Source organism: Opisthorchis viverrini (genome assembly GCF_000715545.1).
Source record: "Opisthorchis viverrini unplaced genomic scaffold opera_v5_4, whole genome shotgun sequence".
In the NCBI taxonomy this organism is placed as follows: Eukaryota; Metazoa; Platyhelminthes; class Trematoda; order Opisthorchiida; family Opisthorchiidae; genus Opisthorchis; species Opisthorchis viverrini.
This window is the reverse complement of record NW_008751660.1, coordinates 2,327,236-2,352,053: the sequence shown is the minus strand read 5'-3', so window position 1 is coordinate 2,352,053 and position 24,818 is coordinate 2,327,236. Positions and strand designations below refer to the sequence as shown.

General features: G+C 46.3%; 2 protein-coding genes across 2 annotated transcripts in view; one reads left to right on the top strand and one right to left on the bottom strand.

Annotated features, from left to right (window-relative positions):
- Nucleotides 1-12,518: 12,518 nt before the first annotated feature.
- T265_00442 (hypothetical protein) overlaps nt 12,519-24,818 on the top strand; it is a gene marked incomplete at both ends in the record, with an annotated part of 15,925 nt that continues 3,625 nt past the window's right edge. Inside the window, 7 exons of the mRNA XM_009164215.1 lie at nt 12,519-12,563; nt 12,604-12,811; nt 12,847-12,981; nt 13,017-13,189; nt 21,674-22,018; nt 23,803-23,905; nt 23,946-24,145. Of these exons, the coding sequence (XP_009162479.1) occupies nt 12,519-12,563; nt 12,604-12,811; nt 12,847-12,981; nt 13,017-13,189; nt 21,674-22,018; nt 23,803-23,905; nt 23,946-24,145 (1,209 nt within the window). The remainder of the gene's footprint in view (nt 12,564-12,603; nt 12,812-12,846; nt 12,982-13,016; nt 13,190-21,673; nt 22,019-23,802; nt 23,906-23,945; nt 24,146-24,818) is intronic.
- On the bottom strand, nt 20,025-23,026 carry T265_00441 (hypothetical protein; the record flags this gene model as incomplete). Its single annotated transcript, XM_009164214.1, has 2 exons — nt 20,025-20,178; nt 22,893-23,026. The coding sequence occupies 2 exons, from the start codon at nt 23,024-23,026 to the stop codon at nt 20,025-20,027; spliced, it is 288 nt and encodes a 95-aa protein (XP_009162478.1).

Here is a 24,818-nt window from a genome sequence, read left to right as displayed (position 1 = left end):
TATTATTATTTAATCGAGTATCTCCCACTGTTTGTGACATTGTCCCCTTTTCGCGCGGTCAACACCACAAACAAATCACTCAGTCATGCCCCATTCTGACAGTAAACGCATGATCATGCCAGACGGCATGCCACCCACAAGTTGGGAATATTATCATTATAAGTTGGGAATAAACATTATCATTATCAACTCGGGGATGGGTCTAAAATGTTGCTTGAAGATATCATGAAATCATTATTATTGTGGAAGGAAAGGCTAATAAAGGTACAGAGCTTGCGAGCTTTAGTCACTTTGTGCCTTGCATGTTGTTTAAAACCAAATGCACAAGTGTACCCAAGGCATGGGGTTTTCATTCCGGGAAGAGTGGGAATCGAGAGTCCATTAAGAGTAAGCATCCAAGGAATAATTTGGAATTAGTGTGGGATCTTGGCATTTTGGAACGGCAAAATAAGAACAGGGGTTGGAGGATCAGCAAAATAAGTTCAGATCAGACTGAATGTTAGCAAGTTACTGGCCTTGAACGCGTAGGCTGTGAAAGAAAAGGGGATCCATGGGAGATCAAATCAGTGACATAATGTACAGTTCAGCCAACTGAGTCACTGAATCACTCGGGCCTCATGCCTATTCTTCCCGACAAGTTGCAAAAGAAACATATTAATATTATTTAATCGAGTACCTCCCACTGTTTGTGACATTGTCCCCTTTTCGCGCAGTCACCACTACCCACAAATCACTCAGTCATGCCCCATTCTGACAGTAAACGCATGATCATGCCAGACGGCATGCCACCCACAAGTTGGGAATAAACATTATCATTATCAACTCGGGGATGGGTCTAAAATGTTGCTTGAAGATATCATGAAATCATTATTATTGTGGAAGGAAAGGCTAATAAAGGTACAGAGCTTGCGAGCTTTAGTCACTTTGTGCCTTGCATGTTGTTTAAAACCAAATGCACAAGTGTACCCAAGGCATGGGGTTTTCATTCCGGGAAGAGTGGGAATCGAGGGTCCATTAAGAGTAAGCACCCAAGGAATAATTTGGAATTAGTGTGGGATCTTGGCATTTTGGAACGGCAAAATAAGAACAGGGGTTGGAGGATCAGCAAAATAAGTTCAGATCAGACTGAATGTTAGCAAGTTACTGGCCTTGAACGCGTAGGCTGTGAAAGAAAAGGGGATCCATGGGAGATCAAATCAGTGACATTATTAATGTACAGTAATAACAGCAAAGGATCGAGCTTACTACTCTGAATAACTTGGCTGATATTGGGGAGACTTGGTAAGGAGAGAAACCCTATCTTGCTGACGCAGTTCTCCCAGCGAGATAATAGTTGAACCGTCGCAGTGGTGGGCCACCAATCCGCGTTAATTTTAATTTGTTGAGTGGACCGTGAAAGACTTGGTCGGAAGTCATATGAATATCAGGATAGATGAGAATAATATACATTCCGGCGTCGTGGACAGAAGAAATATAATCAGAAAGATCGACCTGGTATGTTAGCTGACCTCCATGACATTAACCCCTACTGCCGACTGTGAAAGGTTTTGATGGTGAGCAGGTGATCAATGACTAAGATTTGATAAGGCGCTCTAGGCTACGGGGAATCAAGCAGTTGTGGTGGATGCCAAGATAGATAACTGGAGCAGTTCGTGGACCTAACGATGGTGGAACGCTTCCATTGATTTGGGACTATGCCAGTATTAAGGGAAATATTGAAGATATTAAGGACGAAGGTGGGGAAGATAAGCGATGGGATACCGCTCTAGTCTCGGTAGGCGAACGAGAGATGAAGGTACGTCAGACAAAGTAACTGAGGGCGTACAGAGCGTGGGGCTTGTCAGTTCAACAGATGTAGTTACTTCGTAACCAGATTGGGAGCAATGAGTAGACGGGGCCGATATGGAGGGAATACGGCATCTGGCGAATTAGGGGTTAAGGGATTATACAATCTAAACATGGTCAGAGGGAGGCTGTCCGTCAGCGGCCACAATATTTGGAATTGCCGATGTGAAAGGTGCACCCTAGCATTTTAGTTTGAAGAGAATGGGCAACGGTGGAATCCCCGCGCCTTCCAAGAGCGAGTTTGGCGGTAGTGATCTCAATCATAATTTGTTAATTAGAATAAGGAGGGAGAGACCATAGAATTTACGGAAGAGCCTCTGATACTCCTAAGTTTATGGCCTACAGCGGATAATCGTGTGGCTGGATGGCGACCAGAAGCATAGAAAGCTTTTGTGGAGCAATAGATATAATTGATGATAGTAGGTCACCGTAAAAGTTGTTGGCCGCACTTTTTGTGTCACGAGGGAGAAAAAACTCGCCCCAGGATTTATGGCTCGAGGAGATTGCAAAGGCTTTGAGAATGCGCACCCTAGCATTTTAGTTTGAAGAGAATGGGCAACGGTGGAATCCCCGCGCCTTCCAAGAGCGAGTTTGGCGGTAGTGATCTCAATCATAATTTGTTAATTAGAATAAGGAGGGAGAGACCATAGAATTTACGGAAGAGCCTCTGATACTCCTAAGTTTATGGCCTACAGCGGATAATCGTGTGGCTGGATGGCGACCAGAAGCATAGAAAGCTTTTGTGGAGCAACTAGATATAATGATGATAGTAGGTCACCGTAAAAGTTGTTGGCCGCACTTTTTGTGTCACGAGGGAGAAAAAACTCGCCCCAGGATTTATGGCTCGAGGAGATTGCAAAGGCTTTGAGAATGCCAGGGGAAATGATAGAAGAACTTAAGAGGTGGAGTAAAAGAAGGTTCAGTACTCGTTCAGCTGCAATTGACAACACAATGGTAGCTACCAGGGAACGCTGGGCCAACTGCAGTGGTGGGACAAGTAGTCGTCGAAAGTGGCAATGTCCAGGGTGTGAGCAAAACGTGTTGGTTGTCCTTCAGGCTGGGACCAGCCTCTGACAGCAAGTTGGGCAAGCAAGGACGCAACGCACAAAGGAGAGTTTTGTTGACATCAGAAGATCTCAGAAAGATTGAGATCACGGGCGAGGTAGAGCTTTTGTGTTGAAAGGAAGTGTGGCCAGATGGTTTATGGTGCTAGTGGAGTGTGGAGGGAGTATGTACGAACACCCAGGAATGAATGGCGATTTAGCTCGACAGGCAGTAAGCTAAACAGAGCCCGGGGTGTTCGCCAATAATGGATCGTCAGTGAAGTGGTTTCCACTTCAGTTCTGAAGTATATGAGGTAGCCACCACCACGGCGGCGGGGGCGATTGGAACGGAAGATAGTGTATCCCGGATCGAAGCTAAGGGCGTCAGGCGTGCCAAGAGAGAGCCACATTTCAGCAATGCATATCAAGGTGGGGCAAGCTACAGTGGAGGGCAAACATATTGCTAGCGGGATCAGGTGAGCAGGGCGGCTATTAGGAAGGAGGTATGCTCATGCAGGTTAATATGGAATGAAGTAGAGATAGGGGATTCGAAGGTTCTCAAATTGATGGGAGAGGTAGAACCGAGTAAAGATACGTGAGAATAAGGTGCTGGAACGTACCGTTTGGGTGTTGTTGCGGATATCGGGGTGCCTTGGAGACAGTGCTACAGAAGGGGTCCAGTAGTCATTTGTAACGGTGTAATCAACATCATCAGAGGATGGCATCGCGTGTGGCAACTGAACAAAAATAGCGGAATATACGTCACGCAGGACGGATGGGTAGATACAGTGTTCAAGAAAGAGGAACTGATAGGGTAGGACGGGGGCATTAGGGGGGCGGAGTGATCTTGTAGTGCCCTCAGCGTCGAATCGTAAGGAGCAGAGCTTAATCGTTGTCAACCTGGGATTATTGGGGGCCTCTAAGCATAAGAGACTTGTAAGAGGTTCAAGATAAGAAGACAAGACAGGGTTCAGCAAAGAAGTTGGTGGTGCAGTCAAACTCTCTGAGACGAATGGGCTAATTTTGGGTGAACATGAATCTTCTGCGTTGGTTGTAGTGGAGGGGGACTGTGATGGGGACACGAGATACCGTTAAAGGTCGTAGAGGTGGAGCTGCACGTGGTTTCCCAAAAGGCGGAGGCTATGGTGGATAAGGTAGTTACTGAGAGGGGATACTAAGCAAATAATAATGATGTTTACTCCCAGCTTGTGGGTGGCATACCATCTGGCATGATCATACGCCAGGAGGGGTGAAACTCGAAAGACGCTAGGGTTAGGTAATGGTAATTGTGATGTAGAGATCCTTCATAGAAACTGGGTGGCACGGTCTGAGTGGCTTCACATACGCTTATGAGGAATTTGGTTTTTAGAAGGACAAGAAGGGCAGGAACTCGGGGAGTTAATGCGGGAGGTGTTACAATACGGGCTTGGATAGCACAGGCTATAGCCTGAGGAAGAACTTTTGTGGGGAGGAACAAAGTGTCATTATGCCAGGAGGTCTAGAGGAAGAACCTGTGCTGTCATTCTCGACTACAGCCTTATGTGCAGGCTGATTACATACCGCATCTCTGGAGTCAGTAGTGAATCTTTTTGACGTGATGGAAGTCAGAGGTACTCGATATTCACAAATGTATATGAAATCGATCTCCCTGGATCTTTATAGTAACAGCCGGGTCCGTACTCATACATCAGAAGTCTCCAGCTGTACAAAGAAGCCTAATCCAACAACCAAAGATTGTCCTTCCTATCCATACACGCCACCCCTCTGCCAAGTCCAAGCCTAAAAATACCCAACCACGTGGGCAAATAATGCTTGTAATTTTTTGTTGCATTGGTATAAAAATAATCTGCAGTCAATCCAGGTCTAGTTTCCAGGAGGAGACTTTTACTCGACAAGATATGTGGAATGGAAAAATTTATAACCCATTAGGACTCGAGAGCCCCAGGGCACAAAGAATGCACGGGTTCTAAAACGTGCACCAATGGATGCAGCCGCAGACCTTATGCGTAAGCGAGTACTAGTCAACTTTGCTCGTTTATAGCACGAAATCATAACTGGTCTAAACTTCTGATTCCCGAAGACATTGCCATGTAGCCTAATAGGATCAACAGCTTCGTCATCCTTATCATATCTTGTAACCATCCCACACATAGCAGCAGCAGCAGCACTCTTAATACCAACGGACTCCTTCGGAAACTGACTCGTTGTCTTGGTTGCATTTGTAGACCGGCATTTTTGTAATCTCCGACATCCAGTTACATAAAAAAAACTTCCACAGACAAGCACAACGTGTCGGAAGCTATCCCCTACATCAGGCTAATCTGAGGCTTTATTTCATTTCTGCCATACAAGTTCAACTTATCGTTCGTAACAAAGTAATTCCAACTTATTTTTGCTCTTACAATCATGTTTCTAATATCCGAATGGATGAGCTACTAAGAAAAACACAACTGATGTGATCTAACTGTCTCTGATAATGATGATGATCCAGCTGATGACTGCAGGTTTTATTGCGTTTCATGTTCCAGGAACAATATCCCTCAACCCACATGCATGTAACTTACACCTCCACAGTGCCACTACTAACACCTTTGTCCTGTAAGTGACCGATAGGTTACGACTCTCAGTGATGCAGCCCCTCACCGGTCTACCTATATAAGTTCGGTCACTGCTCAGCCATATCATCATGATGAACAGTACGACCAGTGCGACCAGTAGTAACCACTGATTTTTTTGATGCAATAAAGTCATGATTTGTTTGCAAGCCTTGTTTTGAAGAAAAGAAAATAGGTGGACAAGAAGTAGGCTTGTTGCTAGCAACGATAGCAACTAAAATATTCCGTAGTTTCCCACACACCGCAGGTCAAGGTTTGGCCACCTGTCTACTTCCGCCACATATTTTGGGCACGGGAAGCAGCCCTCTTTCGGCGAATGATAGTTTGGATTGCATAGCACATGTTTCCACAAACGCAGCTCCCGGTGTTGGACACATTCATTAATGAAACTACCCGTTACGCAACCGAGAGCTCACATCCTCATTGCCTTGTTACGGAGTTGCTTAGAGCTGCCCACACGAACCGCGGTTCCGTTCGCCGAAAACCTGAACATATCTCAGCTCCGTTGCTCAAACAGGCCAAGGCTTGCAGCCACACACAAAGCGGGCCGCACTGTAGGCTGGTACACATTTCCGTTCAGATTCGGGAGTAGAAAACTTTGACACCATGAGTGTTTCCAATTAGCAAACGCGACCCGAGCCTCTGAAAATTGTGTATTAATCTCACGTACTACACTACGCTACAATTCGAGATATGTAAAACGCTCCAAAATTTCCAGCGCCCCCTTCTGGATGTAAGTGACATGTTCAGTAGCTGCAAGTCCACGAGCATGACCTTGCAATTTGTGAGTACAGAGGGCGGAATGAGTTTCGTCAGTTCATCCAAGAACAATCGCGCCTTCTCTTTCTCTTCGAAGACAATAACAATGTGGCCTTCATATTGCAGATCTTCACAAGCTATTTGGAGGCCGGGGTTCTCAAGACCGTTGAGTGTTTGTCCCATTGTCTTATCGATTACGAATTTAAATAGGCATGGAGGGAGTAGGCATACCTTACAGATACTGGTTTTTGTGCGGGAGTCCGAGGCTACAAAGAATCATTAGGTTTATAACCTATCGGGGCATTCCTTGATGAACGACTGTGCGGAGGATAACAAACCGATCGACCGAGTCAAACGCACGTTGGAAATCCAGCAATACTAAGTTTTGGGTCGCTGTTAAACGAGACGTTCTAGCAGCTGACAAGGGTCGCTGGCCCTGAACGTACCATGAACGCTTCCTCCCCACCTACCCTCTTCGACGGCATGAAAAACTGTGCGGTTGAGAACTCTCAACCCAACTGCATTTCCTCTCTCCAAAGACATTCCTATCCTTTGACGAACCTGCTAAGCCACTTTCTGCAGCAGAGGAGAGGGTAAAATAACTAGATGCAACTTTTATCGGATGCCTGTGCCGATGGACCAAGCTCCCTTTGGTTGTGATACATATCACGATCAATAGTCCCGTGAGTTCAACAACTCATTGATAGCAGGACGTAATCGTCAAAAGGGACTGACTAAATGCGTGCGGTATAACGCCTTAGATGCTACTCCTTTTTCAAAGTCTGCACGCTTTTCTTTTTTGCTGTATGTGTACTACTGTTGGATCATCTCATCGTTTAGCAAAGCGCCTGCCGAAATTATAAATAATCTGTCTTCCTTGCGAGTACCTTTTCAAAGCTGACTTCAATCCGCTTTTCAAAGAGCATTCGGGGTTCAGTTAGTGAAATTGGTCCCAATATCTGGTCACGCGGCCTGAGGTCCTTCAGACAAACCTTGACGGACGTTGTGCTTGGTCCTCGTATAATCAGCTTCCATTACCACAAAAAGCGGTCCAACGTCGAGCTAATAGACCTAACAATGAAGCGTTTACAGTAGTCCGTATACAACGTAATAGATTCCCAAAGTGTTAGTCTGCTCTGAACCATAACGGACAACCAAACGCAGGTAGGAGGCGGACAGGTTTGCTGAAGGAAATGTGTTTACTTGCACAAAAATAGCCACAATAATTGACAGCATCCAAAGCGATCCGACAAACGATAGTTGGTCAAATAAAACCTTGCGTAAAATGCAGCCCGCCTTGAAAGCGCTTGATGCAAGCAAATCGGGCTATGGGTAACAGAAACTGCCTGCATAAACTATCTCATTCCAGCGCAACTCAGCTTTTCTTATCGCACTGCTGCGTCATCCATATGATTCAGTTAGCTTTATCTGAAGGCGACTATTTAGACTGAGCTGGAATGTTTCCTACTTAATCATTTCTAGATTCCGTCTACCTCGAAATAATAACCAGACTTGCGTAAAGCGGACGGATTTAGTGTTTAACTTTTTGTCAGCCGCATTGATAACTCATTCTCAGAACAAAAGTGAAACTTCACCGACTGAAGTGCGTGAGCCTTCGGATCCCCTCACGTGGTGCTCATTTTCCATGTGCGCTTTGCAATTCTCCGGATATCCACGGACGTCAAGAATTCATAAAATCGTTATGCAAGACCGCATCTATTCAACTTAAAATTGACGTCTGGCTTAAATAATACTATCACTGCCAACTTTTGTGGTACATTTATTGTCATCGAAGCTCCCGCTCACCGGACACCCATGCGATGAATCCTTAAAACAACCCTTTGATGTCCCATGCATGCACCAACTTCAAATACAGGAATATAGCAAGCCCACCTCATCATCCCAAATCTATCTACCCTAACATCGAACTCTTCTCTTGCTCCCATACTGCCAGCCCCAACTACATCCCGGATGCAAGCCTCCAGGCTGGTGTCCCTGGCCGGCTTCCACTAAAACCGTGGCTCTGATGAAGCCTAGCAAGACTTCCATTGCCAGATTTCCGGATTGATCACCAAGCACAGTAAAGCTCTTCAGCATTTTCTCGATCTGCCGCGTGACCAAGTTCAGTAATGGGTTCATACGGCACGCAACACATGTCCGCGCTATCGTCGATTTAGCCAGGCGACTGACTAACATCCTACACGGCAGTCCGCGGTCCTAGAAACAGTATGTATACATCCAAAAGTGCCGGTGAGATACTTTGCTGATTCCTCATTCGTTTGAAAATCACATGGAGTGCCACGCCATGTTTGTCTTTTGAACTGACAATCCAAGTCCCTTGGTTTCTCTGTCTGTGCCAGTTGCCTCTACTTTATGGTGGCTATAAATTATAAACAAGACACCCATTCTCAGCATAATTACGTCCCGGCTTTCAAGTCGGAAAAGTATGTGCAAATGCTCCTTCTCGATTCAGACACCTGAGGACAAGCTGAAACTTATAATGGCCTTTGAACAGCAGCCTAGATTATAGTCGGTGACAGCCTTCCTTCTCTGAAGGGGTGCCGAACGCTTTCTGTTCGTGGTCGTCTATTGCCAAGGAGATAATCAGCCAATCCAAAACCGAATTCAAGACTTTCATACAGCTGACGATAGACGAGCGCATGCGGGAGTCAGAGATTGTCATCTGGGCGTCGCTTCTGAAGTGACCACGCCAACAAAAAAGACAACATCCCTTCACGGTGATGCTCTAGATCAAAAGGAAAACAAATCACTTCGCAGTAATCAGAAATTATTCACATTTCTTTCCCATCTGCCGCAATGAGAACCATGAGGTGGTTTGTCAATGTTTGAGGTCTTCCGGAGGAGCAAAATTACATTCGAGAATCCCCCTCGACAGATGCAAAAACCGGGTAATATGTGGAGAAGCAGCACTAAACAAGTCAAAACTCGATGAGAAATCAACCGATCCCATATATTTGGCCAAATGGGCTGCAACTGTGGTCTTGTCTTCTTTAAAGCACTCTGGTTTCACCGACAGCACCTCAAGATTCCAGCTTCTTCCCAACCGCGTTGGACATACTGACTCAATGAAGGTGATGTCCGGAATCAAGCAAATCCCGCGTCAACAGGGCATCCGATGTCGGCGAAATCGGCATCCCATATTTCCTGGGCAGATGATGAAAGTGCAGAGGTGAAATCTCTACCCAAACCGCGGAGCCTAAGCTGGATTAGACAAGCCGTAAGACGCGTGGCGAAGTCTGCCGACGGATCAGCCAAAAACGCTCACCCCAAATTTAGGGATCTACGTAGAAGCACAAAATCACTGTTTGGCAAATTAGTCGAAGACAGTCTCTGTAATTTAATATCATAAGCCAGCATCACTAAAATAGTTACATTAGTTCGTTCCAGCCGCCAGCTACACTCCGTCTAGAACAATCGATGTAATATGGGATGGAGTTGTCACTCTCGGCCCTTGGTGACAGCGATACAAGTCTGACAAGGCCGTGCTTCATGCCTTCGCTAACATCGTGTTGGCCACCATGATTGAGGACGAGCTGGAAGTCTGCAAGTACGTAAAACAAAATCGACCATGGTAAAATGAACTCTTCCAGCCTATGTCCCGTTTGCTGAAATCAGGGTGCAGTCTCCCACGAAAACAGGTCTTTTGGGAGGGTCAACAAAAAGGACTGCTGGCTGGTGGTTCCATCCAACATACATTGACACAGCAAACCAGTGACCAAAATTGCACCCGACGAACTAAACATGGTGATCGCAAATCTTTGAACAAAGGTGAATGCAAGCGATTTAAACGGCATTTCGCGAGCTACAAACCGCGACCGGATTGAGTAAAGGTGCTCCCCCAGAGACAAAGAGCCGATATAAACTACGCTCCGACGAAGCAAAAAGTAGATGAATTAGTAGGTGGAGTGGCCCCGTCAGGAAAAAAGGCCGACAATTCAGCCACGGATACATGGAACCAAGCCTGGACGACGACCCGTCCTTCATGCAAACTTCTGGATAGCTCCCCTCCAGCTACCAATGTACGCATCCTCCGGTGTTTAGTAAAGTTAGCACTTCCCCTCCAGCTACCAATGTACGCATCCTCCGATGTTTAGTAAAGTTAGCACTTGTACGCCATAGTTTCAGCATGTTATATGTAGTGGAGACATCGCATCAACGATGAATAAAATTGCCCACTGGAGCTCCTGCACTTGACGTGCCATCACACCCACCAAATACTGCGTAAGTCGACCAGTATCCTCGCTGAGTTTGATTATCATCAACAGAAGAGGCGACGTTGATCAAGTGATAATTAATTCTCCTATGGTGACTACTGTGTACCAAGTGTTGACTTCACCTGCTACCGGACCAGGAACCCGGAAACTCAAACGTGGATTTAGAACCTTCGCGGCGCAGATATTCGAGAATGCATAACTTCCTTGGCTGCCTCAAACTTGGACCAGCTTCAATGAAGGAGACGTTCAGGACCACTGTCCAGAAAATTCGTGAAACTAATGGGGTGTTCGTCCCAAAGTGAAAGCCGTAAAATCGAACGAGCTCAAGGCTACACAAAAGAACTTAACGTTTTCTGAAAATTGTGGCCCACCATTCCTCAAGAAGATAATTACGGGAGACTCAGGAGACAACCTGGCATTCCGTAGGATAGGCGGCTAGTGTAAGTCAGAAATCCGACAAACAGTTCAAAGTAATAAGCCTCGGTCTAAGAAGTAAAAAGCACCATTCAAGTATATAAGACACCACGGAATAAACTAGCCCCTCTATTTCTCATTGGCGAGAACAAGTAAGATAACTCACGATTGATCAAATAATGAAATATGAAGCTTGAAAGGACGCTTGTATTCCGCCCCAGCGACCCCATTACATGCGATCTTGGGAATGCATTGCAAGTACCATCCTCTACTCAACCTGGTCCTCACGGAGACCGACGTTCGTCAAGTTTTGCAAAAGGCAAACAACTTCAGCATGCTGAAGCCAGGTGGGGTTCATCTAAGTGTCTTGAATGAAACGTCAAATACCTTCCAGATGTTCTCTCAGGACCATGTTTACTTCTTGTGAATGACTTGAAATCTTGGAGTTCTAACGCTAGCGCCCACCAACTGGGTATTGATGCCACAAAGCAGTCGCCACTGGACTGGTACCTTCTCAATGATGAACTGCATCAACATGTAATTCGGAGAGGACTCAGCAAAGCCCCTTACCGTGCATCGTGAGAATAAACAAGAAGACGGTGCAAAGATAGATTCCAAAAAGACTCGGCTATCTGACTATCTTCAAACATGTCCCTCTCACTTCACCATGAAAAGTCGGCTCAAAATTCATTAGTTGTTTTACAGACAATTCGGCCCATCTTCTCCCGTATTGTTCGCACGCACAGAGTTCCTTCTTTTTTCTTGAGTACGTTACTCGGGATGCAAGAAAGGCGTGGCCCTTGAGCGTGTCCAGAGGGCTGCTTAGAATATTGTTGCCCGGCTTAAACCCGTGGTTTATGAAACGCGTCCCGCGTTACTTGACCTCTTTACCCTGAAGAATCGTCGCCTCCGAGGGGCCATAGTGCTTACTTATGCCTTTTTTGAACAAGGTTTAGACCACAGATTATTCATCGTTAGTAGTTGCGTTGAAGAAACGGTTGTCTACGCTCCTTCAAGAACCCAGCTTAAAGCACCATTAGACATTTATTTATGCGAATCCTCGCGTTGGCAAGCATACTGCCCCGCGCTGAGAACATAAAGAGCAGTGCTACACCTTTTTTCACTTGTGCCTTCCAGGTGAACGACAGCCGCTGGACGACAAGAACAAAACCGACCCGGGAAACTTGGGCAAAAGCCTCGATCCTGTATATCAATCCGTGAATCCATGAATCCGTGAATCCAACGAACACAGTGGGGACATGGTAAGTAGACTTCCAAGCTCAGGTGCCACATTTTTATTAGGCCGCAGTTTTTCTCAGTTAGGATAGTTGGTGTGTAGAATAGCCTTCCTCTGATGGTTGTTCACAATGCACTTTCAGACGCTCTTTAGGTGGGTCCTCAGGTTTGCGAGCTAACTGCCCCTAGCAATGGCACACCTTTTCCGCTAATGCCCTTCAGGTGAACGGAAGCCGCTGAACGACAAGAACAGACTCTATCCGGGAAACTTGGGAGAAAGCTCATGAATCCGTGAGTTACTTGCTGATTCGGCCTCAGGCGTTGACCGACTGACTGCTGGACTAAATAAGGTGGCAGTTTGAAATTTAACAATGGATGAGAAATACGACGTGGTTGTCCTTGGGACTGGTCTGAAGGTGGGTTTCTGATGGCTTATCGAACTGACACTATTTTCAGGAATGTATTCTAAGCGGGCTTATGTCAGTAGAGGGAAGAAAGGTTCTACATATGGATAGAAACAAGTACTATGGTGGTGCCAGTACATCGCTGTCTCCCCTGTCGGAATTATTCGACAAGTTTAAACTAAAGGCGAAAGATATTGAAAAATATGGTCGGGGAAGGGACTGGAACGTGGATCTGATCCCCAAGTTTCTTATGGCCAATGGTATTGCTGCTTAAAATTTTTGAGGTCGTTTGCAGGTAAATTGGTTGCATTGCTCGTACACACTGGGGTCACGCGCTACTTGGAATTCAAGAGCATCGATGGTAGCTATGTGTTTCACAAAGGAAAGATCCACAAAGTCCCAAGCAATGAGACGGAGGCTATCTCAACCAGTAAGTCATTTTTAGCCTACACCATCCTCCCTCAGGTTTGCTCAGTTTCTTCGAAAAACGAAGGCTCGCGAGTATGCTCAAATGGGTTGTGAACGTTAACGAGTCTGATCCGTCTTCTTACAACAGTGTGTATTCCGGTTCCTTAAACATCCACCGAGACAATATACAGCATACTTTCACGAAGTTTGGTGTGGGTGACAGCACCCAGGTCAGTTTTGCATTGGTGTTCATTGGAACGGCTGCCGAATTATTGGTCCTTATTTTCCTGTTGTTCCTCCGCATGAAGATTTTGCCTACTTTCGTATACACATTTTATGTAAATATGTGGGAATGCTTCGTGGTAGTCCTTTCAGTACCTGACGCTGCGACAGTGGTTGCAGTGGTCCGCGAGACCCCCTGAACACATGACACTGCTTGTGACCCAGTGTAACCACACGGTAAGCTGCGGTTAGAGTTGGGACCGTAGCGTGTTTTGAGTGCTAGGGGAAGTGCGTGAAGTATGATTGGTGCGAACTTATAGTTGAGGAATATAAACATAAACATGGAATTCGGCCTACCATAGAGTATTGCTATCAAGTTGGGGATGAATCTCCCTCGATTCCATTAAGTGATATTCCGTTGACTGGTGACCCGCAAACACCACCCTCGGAATCTGATATTTCTTGCTTAATTTTACTGGCACTGGCGGAATATGTTCACCGAAGCTTACCTCCGTTCCACTACTGACACCTTTCATTTGCAGGAGTGTTTGCTTATCCGATCACCTGTATGAAGTTGCCGCCATACGTTTTAAAGCTTGTCTTCCACATGTTTTTTCGCCTTTAGAACTCCGCCACTCTACCTCTTTTAACTCATACGACCTCTGAGTGTTCAAAAAACGGACTTTGCATGCATCCCAACCCATCGTGGTGTTTGTGTTATTTTATGGGTAGTTTCGTTTTACACGTCACCATTATTAATGGAAGGTCTGTTACCGTGAGTCCTCTCTTCTGCCATGTGAGGCCATCAGATGGAGCAAATCATATTATATGGATGGGTACATGTGGGTGTGTGGATAACTTTTTGGCAAACAGCATTTGTCAGGTAAAATAAAAGCAACTCGGGTTTAGGGTGACATTTTCCCGGTGGGCGTCGATTTCAGAATCCTTTGTCATGTGTAGCCGGATGTCCGAGTAGGTCTGCGCCTGAGCTATCGCACTACTATCACAGTTAATGAGTTGACTTTTATTTCCGACTATGTTGTTGTATGTCTCTGTTTCTGCACGACTGGTCCAACCACCGAGCGCATCTAATTAGTTTGTCTGTAGCTGGAAACGGCTACAGACAATGTACGTGGCAGTTTCAACCTCAGTCTTACATTCCAAGTGGTCCAAGTGGTTAGAGCGCGAAATTACTGACCGGAAGGTCCGTTGTTCTAACCCGACCTCTGCCTCTAGATTTCCCCTGTCTAGGTTTGGGCAACCTGGCAGTATTCCAGCCCTCGTGCCTCCTTCTGGTGGCATGGCAGTTAGGCACCGAAAGGGTGCTACATCTGAACAACACAATCCATCCAAGCATGAGAATATGACAATAACTACCTGCACTCATTGTCTTCAACCTAATGTCAATCAACTTAATTTGTCCGAGTGTTGCTGCTGTATGGAAGAACAACGGTCGGAAGCATTAGCTACATGGCTTTCGGACCATTTTTGATTGGCGTACTTGATATCATAGTGAGGGTAAAACCTATGGTTGATGGCTTTGTATGCCTACCGATTGGCTCACCTGTCTTCGGTTATAACTCAACAAACGCCCCCCAATAATTAAGTAACATCTTTGAATGTTACGAGATTGTTCATTTTTACCTTTCCCGTTCAAGTTTCCAACCAAATGTTCAATGAAATTTGTTGCGATCTCTATTTAGCCTGATGTTAAACTTTTTTGGATAAAACCCCAATGGTCTGGAATATTTACGTATCAAGCCTTCTTAGGGTACAAAATATCTCAATTGGCCCTAAAGTTACGTTTTGGAACGCCTCTTCGAATCACAGAGTGATGGGATGGGTACGACACGAGAATTCATCGTAGCATCTGCGGCACTAAGTCGCTGATGATTCCATTCATTCGGGTCGTTGTATATCCTCGAATGGCTGTTTTCCTTAACCAGTGTGTCGAAAACAAATGGGACTTCATGCCCTGTAACCCTGGTTTTGGAGCTGTTCCACCTTTTCACATCATCGGAAGCAAGGATGTTAATGTTGACACTGATGCTTCATTGCCGTACAGCAGAGGAAATAGTGAGGGAGGGAGGGGACCCAGTGGTGACTTATCGCAAGCAGCCAAGCACAGGGAGGCTCACGTCGACCCCTTTCTGAAATACGAACAGTGCCAATGTTCCTTCCACCTTTTCACATCATCGGAAGCAAGGATGTTAATGTTGACACTGATGCTTCATTGCCGTACAGCAGAGGAAATAGTGAGGCAGGGAGGGGACCCAGTGGTGACCTATCGCAATCAGCCAAGCACAGGGAGGCTCACGTCGACTCCTTTCTGAAATACGAGCAGTGCCAACGGCGCCCAAACGCTCCGTAATATCCCTCATTCCCCTTTTCTATGTCAAAGACCACCCTTCCCGGCTTGCGTAGCACATAGCTGAGTTGTGTTGGCTTGCAGTGCTGGGTGCACTTGTTGACTAAAGTATCGAAGACTCGTTTGCTGATCACCTCACTGAATTCGCTGGTCTCGGCCAGTTCCAGGTAAACTTCTGAAACTTCAGTGGTCAATGACGTGAAGATGTCCCATATCCTGCACTCGGATTGGGCAAGTCTCGCGGTTGTACAACAATACAGTCCCCACTGTAGTCTGACATTCATGTCCATTGAGATCCAGCGTTGCTTCTTTGATGCCACAAGTGGCGCAAATTAAGGAACAATTAGGGAAATTAAGGAACACAATTGAGGCTTTTGAGTGTACTGCAGTGAAGCATCAGTGTTGAACACTGATGTCATGATATCTATTTCTTCGGATTTTGAGATTTCTGCGTCAGCCTCGCCTGTCACACTGTCAGAATTAATGCAACTTCGGAAATGCGCACAGCGTTCCACGAATTCCACTGTCACTTCTTAGATTCTCAGAGGAAATATGATTTTGCGCGAAGCATATGCCGACCTAAAGCTACTAACTTTGCGTGGTGGTGGAGTTTGAGTGTTGCAGTGACCCCGCCGGTCACTGGCTGGAACGTCGCTAGGGTGTAGCTATGCCAAGGAGGCCAAAACCGAGCAGCCAGACCAATAGTAGCGACACCCTGTACTACGAGCAATCGTATTACAAGGCGGTTTATGGGTAAAATCTACGATGGGAATGTGGAGGCAGTAAGTTGTTTCTCCCAGGCGACCAGCATGTCTATATTCATGAAAGCAGTGATACTGTCCTTCCGACAGGCTAGAAAAGGTCCGCTCCAATCGCCACACGATTGACAGTGGCACTCGGTCCATTATTCAGTACCGTGGAACTACTTCTGAAACCAAACAGTCTAGTGCTATTCAAAAGAGACACGCTGTGCGCAGTCGCATTAGGAGTCAGACAGTGATGTCTTGCTCTCTGTGCCCTCGGGTTCGGCCAGCCCCTTGCAACCGAGCTGGTCAGACCACTGAGTCATCGGATCCCAGAAGAAACTCTACTACCCGCTACCTTGTGGTTTTAAACTTTTGATTTAGTGGCTCAGCTGTACCCTCTTGCTCGGCCTGGGCGGCCGAGGTTTAGGTAACAGGTTAAGGCGCAAAACCACTGGCCACCAAGTCCAGGGTTCGACTTCCCTGTCCAGGCTTGGGCAACCTGGCAATATCCCAGCCCTCGTGCTTCCTTCGGGTAGCATGGCAGCTAGGCACCAGAAGGGCGTCAAGGCTGAACGACTTATTTTTATTTTTCAGAGTTCGGACGCAACATCTGCATCTCGACTGCTCCCACCTAGATTTGGGCAACCTGGCAGCATCTCAGCTTTCGTGCTCCCTTTGGGTGGCATGATAACTGGTCTCCGGATGATCATAGCAACCGGGATGTACCATTTACCCGCACCTTTCTCTGTCCACCGATCTCCCTCTCCAGCCATTGCCCACCACACGAGCAAACGTTGCTTGATCATTTTTCCAGTTATCTAACCAATGTGTCTAACACGATCCATTGCTGCTAAGTTTACGGGATTTTTTCTTCATTGGATCTTCCAAAGTCCGTAGTGTATGTCAAATTGGCAGACAGGCGGTGCTCGCCCAGACCTTGTGTTCCCTTAAAATTGATGTATGTTATATATCTGAAGCGGCATGCAAGACCCAGGTCAGATAACTTAAAATACTAAGGAAGAACTCACCTCTCACGATTCACTCTGTATGCATCCAGTGATCTATAATCGATTACTCATGGAATATATCGCGTGGGAGTTCTGCTTAGCCCCGGAGCTGAGCGTACTTTGCTAGATTAGATTCCACTAAATAGTTATCTCTGCATCGTTCGTTTTTTAGCTCGATTCAGCTCAGTTTTCAGTGCTTAGCTATCTACCCTCAGCTTCTCAAATTGGCGAATGAAACTGGCAGCTATAACCACTGTACAACAAAATTGCGGCTTTTACAGCTAAAGACGATGGTGATAACAACTCCTTATGTCTGCTTTGCGAGTCTGGAATCCTGTTAAACAGCTGCAGATGGCCAGTTGAACTGTTGTTGAAGATGTTTAACTCACCGATTGAAGCATTCTTCTCTAGAGATTGGTGAATCCTTTCTATCACTGGTTATTTCGCTCACTAGGGACTCCTGGGTTTGTTACGCATATCAGCTGGAATAGTTTACCTTCTTTCGAAGACTATCTCACCTCATCCATCTCTTCAGTTCTCTGTATCCATCAGGCTCGATCCGCTCGGGTGCTCCTTCTCACTTGATGCCTGACAGAGTCGTGCTCTCGACCAGGAGGAATACGTGCTTCGAGTAATTTTAAGGTTTACAAACGATCTAGTGGGTTGTGGTGTTGCGCAAGTGGAGCCATCAGAATCTTTCAGGATTGTGGACAGTGTCTTTTAGTAACAATCGACGTTATAAGGCGTGTTGTGTGTGTTGTGCGTATGATTTGTAGGGCGCATGCCGAAAGATGGTACGATGGAGGTTGGTTTTGTTGTGTTTGTGCTTGACCTCCGTCTTCAAACGAGAGGACGATGTCATCGGCGTTTTCCAGATCGACAGGGTTCTCAACAGTAACGTTTAGACCGCCTGGGTTTTGAAGACTATCCGGTGGTCATTTGGTTATTTCATCAATGAATAGATGGCTCAAGTGGTTAGAGCGCGAATTTACTGACCGGAAGGTCCGTGGTTCGAACCCGACCTCTGTCTCTTGACTTCCCCTGCCTAGGCTCGGGCGACCTGGCAGTATCCCAGGCCTCGTGCTTTATTTTACACTCAAACACCCCGGGTGATGTGGATGTGGGGACTGGATTATGTTCACGAACCTCAGGCGGCATCCCCTGTTGGGTACGTTTAGTTAACAGCACTGAACGACCAACAGATTTGAACGCACCCTTGAATTCAAGTAACACCAAGATTGTGGGTCGTCTGCACATGCGGCATTGCTCTAACAACTGACAGTGTGAAGATGTGATCGACGCAACCTCTACCTGTCGGAGTCCCGCTTGACATCCACGGATCAGTGTTTCGCATGCCACCATGGATAACAAAGAACCAGTGATTCCAAACTGGAAGCAGGATGGCGCTCCTGTGGTTACTATGTCCACTGTAAGCACCGTTTCTGAAAATTAGCATTATTGTTAACTCGCATCATTTGTCATGGACGGTCTCTTTCTCCCAGCTAAACAAGCACTGGCTGCGGGAATCTGTCATCTTTTAACGGATTAGGTGGAAGCTCGTTCGGACCATGTGTACGGTGACGCCTCAGTAGAGATATACACCCGGACACTTCTGAGGCTGCATATTCACTGTCCACCTTTCGGTTTAAACTCAGGGGCCTTGATTTGTTTCAGCAGGTGGTCCAGTGGTCCAATTCTTCTGTGCAGAATATCAGAATGCCATTTTGACCCTTGAACGAATAAGTTGGAGAAATCTGCGGACATTTCCAGTATTTTACCCCCTTCGGACTTTCGGATCCGAGGGTGTTCTCGATGTACGCGGCCACTCGGTTTTACGTCTGTCTAGCTGAACTGTTGCGATCTGGAGAAATCTGTTGCCGGGCCTCTTGCAAAGCTATGGTTCTATCGGAAGTCCAGTGCTTAGATGAGTTTAGCTGGGTTGTTTCGCAGATTGAAATTCTGAATTCGAGCACAGCTTAGGATATTTCTCTCTTCGTTCACGTCTGTTGCTGTCGATGATGATGATGATGATGTTTCTCTCTTCGTTCACGTCTGCTAACGGTCCAGCGGGCAGGCGTTGGAGAAGGCAGTTTTGATAAATTTGTTTGATTTCTTAGTCCATGAGCTTCCCAGTGGCCAAGCAAGATGTGCATTCTGCACAAACCTGGAAAATGCAGTGGAAGGCAGAGACGGTTAACTGCGTGACCGGAGCCTACTCAGGCACTGTAGGCAGTGATGCACCCTCGCCACTGGAAGTCGACACTGTGGTCTACTTGGGTTCGTAACTTGTTCGTTGGTGATCATCACGCAGTCAGACCATTCCCATTGTTCCGTTAGCAACAAAGGAGCAACCCGTGATCAACGCACATCAGTTGGTGCTTTTGGTTTTCCATGTTCTCAGTGCAACCCAAGACGACAACTCAAGCGGCAAGCCTGCGTAGTGAGCGTTCACGTCACCAGCGACTACAGTGATGTCTGCGTTTTTAGTTTTATATAAAAGGGCACATAGGTTGCCATAAAAACTGTACTCAGTGGATTCAGACTGCAGTTGGTAGGAGCGCAAGCCGATACAATCAACAGGGAGCGATAATTCTCAAGATTTCTTCACGGATGGTACTAAACGAACCACATCAGAAGTGACCATCATCAGCCATCCAGTCAAGCACGGACGTCCCTGATCGGTAGTTCAACCCCGTCATATCCGCCTGCAGCGGTCTCCACTTCACCAGAGGTGCGAAGCCAGAAACGAGAGTGATGGGCCAATCAGTTCAGTTACAGTACTTACGTTCTGGCTTCTCGTTTCTGACAGACAGCATACATGAATGCAGAGGGAATCTAATGTACTAGCAAGAGCTGTTTGTTGTCCTGCTTTTTTTCTGTACGAACATTAAAGGCAACTAAGTTGACCGAATTTCGAGGTTTGGAAACTGAGTTCGGGGTGGTTAGAACCGACGTGCAGAAACTGCAGCTGAATATGTTTTAATGTGAACAAAGCGGTCAGTCCTAGTGGTGGACCAGCAGAGGAACTATGCACACTGCGGTTGCCATGTCTATTCCAAACTCCAATCTGGGACTGTCTATCAGACCCACTGATCCACTTTGTATGAGAAACTGGTCGTGAAATTGAAACCTCCAGTGTAGCGACACCGCGACCGTCCCCAGTTTCATTGCTGTGGAGTCACACTTACATTACAATGGAGCGTTCCTCTTGAATACCGATTTTCTCTGTTTGGTCAGTTTATGAGCTATATGCCATGTGCCGAGGGTAGGTTGGTTCCAGCTGTTACAGTCTATGTCGTAGAAGAATGGAAGAGCAGGGAAGATGTAACCAAGCATTCAATGTGGTGGTGCAATAATTTGGTGTTGAATCAAGCCATTTATTAAAAAACTAGTAACTGGGCGGCTACGAAATGAAGACGATGTCCTGCATTCAGTGCTACTGTTTACGTGATTGATAGTCGTTTTTGGATGACTGATTGAAGAGCAGTATTGTGGACGATGCGTTTTTTGGAAGCCCCTGAGCGAGGAAAATTAAGGCGCTGGTTTAACGCTAGAAACGTGTCGAATTTCAGCTACCCACGGGATGAATGGCACCTGTCCTACCGCGTCATTTGTCACCTGGACGTCTGCGTTGTCGCCAGTCTTTCGGTTCTTTTTCTAGCATCATGATCGATCAGCTAACATGGTTGTAGTCTCAAATCAGTCAGTAGGATGTCTTTCACCTCCTTTATCCGTAGTTTCACCGTAACCGATAGTTGCCAACACCCGGTCACAGCTGGTAGCCGGAGCCTCCCCGGCAATAGTCTGGTGGGAGGTATGGGATTGAGGAACACAAAGGACAACAATAAAGCTACGGCACAGCTACGTTCATGGCAACCAGGATTCGTTTGATGTGTTTGGAATAAGCTCATTTGTGGTAGCTACTAGATGAGTGATGGTGTAACGAGAGTTGCGGTGACATGCGAGCGTACAAGCAGGCCTTCATAACGAGTGTTGAATGTACACCTGATTTTAGCAATATACGGATTACCCTTTGTGACACTCAGGCTTATCTAAGCGCAACTGATCCCATGACACATGGACAAACATTCAGACTAACGCGCTCGTGAATTGCACCGAGGTGTTGTAGACTTTGAGTAGGCGTACAGACAACCACAGGGCTTGTCTTAAATGTAAATCGTTTTTCACCTGTACACTGGAACTATGTAATTGATCAGACAGACCAATATATAACCTACACCGGTCGTCAACGGTCAAATAGATTTTTTAGTCTGTTTGAAAGCCATGAATTTTCCTATATCCCTTGCTATCCGTTTGGTTTTCCTTCGTCATCTATTGTGTTGTCCAAAACTTCGCTTATCTTTTTTTCAGAACTTCGTCGGTCATGCGCTATGCCTCTACGCCGATGATTCTTACAAAACTCAGGTACCAGCCCTAGAGGTCATTAAACGAATGCAACTGTACGACCAGTCAGTTGCACGATTCGGAAAGTCGCCTTACGTTTACCCTCTCTATGGTTTGGGGGAGTTACCTCAAGCGTTCGCCCGTCTCAGCGCAGTTTACGGAGGTACATACATGCTGGACAAGCAAGTCGAGAACATAGTTTACGAGAATGGGAAAGTTGTCGGTGTCAAAGCCGAAGGCGAAATTGCTCAATGTGACGCAGTCATATGTGACCCTAGCTATGCACCGGATCGGGTAAAGAAAGTAGGCCAGGTGAGTGAAGTGCTGAACTTTGGAAAATTGTTCTGTCTACCTTGGCAGCCAACGGTTTGGTAGCCCTTGCTGATTCCGGAATCGCTTTTGAGCACCATCCATCAAAGCGAGCTAGGCATCGTCCTTTCAATTGGTCAGTTTGGTTGAATGCATCATGTAACGGTTCATTTCTTGCTTTATCTCAGTAAAGTGTGTTGCGCCTTTCCTCTGGTGTCATGGCCGAACTAGGTTACGCAACTGTCGTCACCCCGAAAGCTGTCCCTGGAAGGTATCCTAGTCATCATCCTCCTCACTTTGTAAACTGCGTTACAAGGGTGCTCTCGGCTCATCTGTCGTTATTACGTCTGTCGTGGTTGAAGAGCTTCTTCGAGCTGCATGACAGCCATTCACCGAAGGATAACACGACTTCGCTTTGATGGGTGACTGGGATTTACATACAAGGGTGCTCTCGGCTCATCTGTCGTTATTACGTCTGTCGTGGTTAAAGATCTTCTTCGAGCTGCACGACAGCCATTCACCGAAGGATAACACGATTTCGCTTTGATGGGTGACTGGGAAAAAAGCTGGAAATACTCCGTCATCGTATCTTTTCACTAGTCATGGGGATCGAGAGAAGATAGCTACTCCTTTACTCGAGTTTGTTGGGTTTGTTTACAGTATCCTTCTGGAGGAATACGTGGCGTTATTTTCTCCCCAGGTGGTTAACATTAAGTGAAACTTCCAGTCGTGAATCTGTCAATTTCCCTATCACTAGTTCTATTTCCTTTCCAGTACAACTCTAGCGCTAGTGAATGAGGTCGGACTTTGATATAACACTGAATTTTTAAACTGCACACTCGTCTGCATCCAAATTTAGTTCCGACGAGCGACCCACCTTGAACCCAGCTGAATCGCTTTATCACTCTTCAGTCCGTACTTTTGTGCCCTGAGGCATATTGGGTTATTACTAGGAATTGGACGTCTTTGGGATGGCAAAAAACTGTACTCGTCATCGTTTCGTTCACACATGATAAGTGATTCATAGATGTAGATGGTCCAATTTTGAGCGTAGTAACTAGTATCCCGTAAGTTATTTTACATTTGTCCGGCGATATTGCTGTTATCCTCTAGTGGGTTAGGAACTGGTGCCAGTATATCGAGGGAGGAACACCGGTTTTATTAGTCCCACTGAGTGTGAGGTTCGTTCAGACCTACCGTTGTTCCCAAACATTGCTGTACAGAGCATTGTTAGCAGCCACGCTTCTTGCCCTTCCTCGTGTAGGTCTTAGCCGACTGGCATTTTGTTCCACTTGTGCCCAGCCCACATACAACGCAGATTCCGGATGTTTACACTACCTTATACATTACTGCTTTTCGCTGAGCAGTTGACGCAGTAATCCTTGTGGGCCCAGGAGGACCACTGCAGGGGCATTATTTTCGATTTGTAGCGAACGGTGTTGTCTGTTACTTTGATTCTTTATGTATCACCTGGTAGCATCCATGTACTTTGCTTGCACAGCGTTTACTGGAACCATTCTGTTCAACTTAATGTCTATTCTCTAGCTCCAGGATTCGTTTGTTACCGTCTGAAGCCTGTACGTTTGCATGCCGTTCTTTCAGTTCGCCCTGAGTTTTGGACGTACAGTTTAGGACAAAGAAACCATTTCGTTTAATCGTTTGTAAAAGTATTGGCACCACAAGACGTTGCTGAGAAAATACGTATTGTCTTGCCTATCTGTTCTTTACACAATTATAAATATTCCATGGGCTATTCTTAGCAGTCACACTCCGGGTATCTCTTACAGGTGGTCCGGGCTATTTGCATACTTACGCATCCAGTCCAAAATCACAAGGACGTCTCTTCAATGCAAATTATCATTCCCCAGAGCGAAGTCGGTCGGCGAAACGGTAGGTGGTCGCACTGTATTACTGATCGTTCGTTGTTTAGATATTTACGTTTGTTGTGTGTCCAGTACGCATAATGTATGCCCGAAAAACTTCTACATCGCTCTGGTCGCAACCACGGTGGAGACTTCAATGCCGGAACAGGAGCTTCAGCCAGGTCTGCGGTTACTAGATCCAATCGAACAAATTTTCTATTCGGTGGATGATCTTTTCGAACGTGTGGATGATGGGTCCACTAGTCGGGTAAGTTCTGTCGCTGTGCTGTGTTTTGTTTCGCCATATGAACCAATTTAGGAGTAGTGACTCTGACGTGCTTTCTTGCCACAATATCCTATTTTTTGGTTTGTCTTCATTTTGGCTCACTCATTTGTCAGCCACATCCTATTCTTACAGGTGGAGTGGTGGCGACCGAAGTCGGCATGGAGATAGTGAAATGGATGACAAAGATCGGTTTCAAGGTTGACGGCTCGGTTCACCTTTGTAAACCCTCTGAGGATTCATCAGATATTTTGATTTCAAGAGACACTCAAAGAGTAAAAACCACTCGACCCTGTTACCCTGAAGCAGCGAAGTCCAGAGCAACATTTCTCAATGCAGTTGTGACGTATGCTAACAGTACTATGAGGTCGAACTCGTCACAAGCGCAAAATATTAGCGGCAAAATAAAGAAGTATTGCATTGCAACTGTGGGGGCGAAATGGTTCAAGTGCTTAGAGCGCGAATTTACCGACCCGAAGGTTCATGGTTCGAACCCGACATGTCGACTTCTCCTGCCTAGGTTTGGGCAACCTGGCAGTATCCCAGCCCTCGTGCTTCCTTCGGGTGGCATGACATTGCGACTGTTTGCAACTCTGGGGGCGAGATGGCTCAAGTGGTTAGAGCGCGAATTTACTGACTGGAAGGTCCTGGTTTGAGC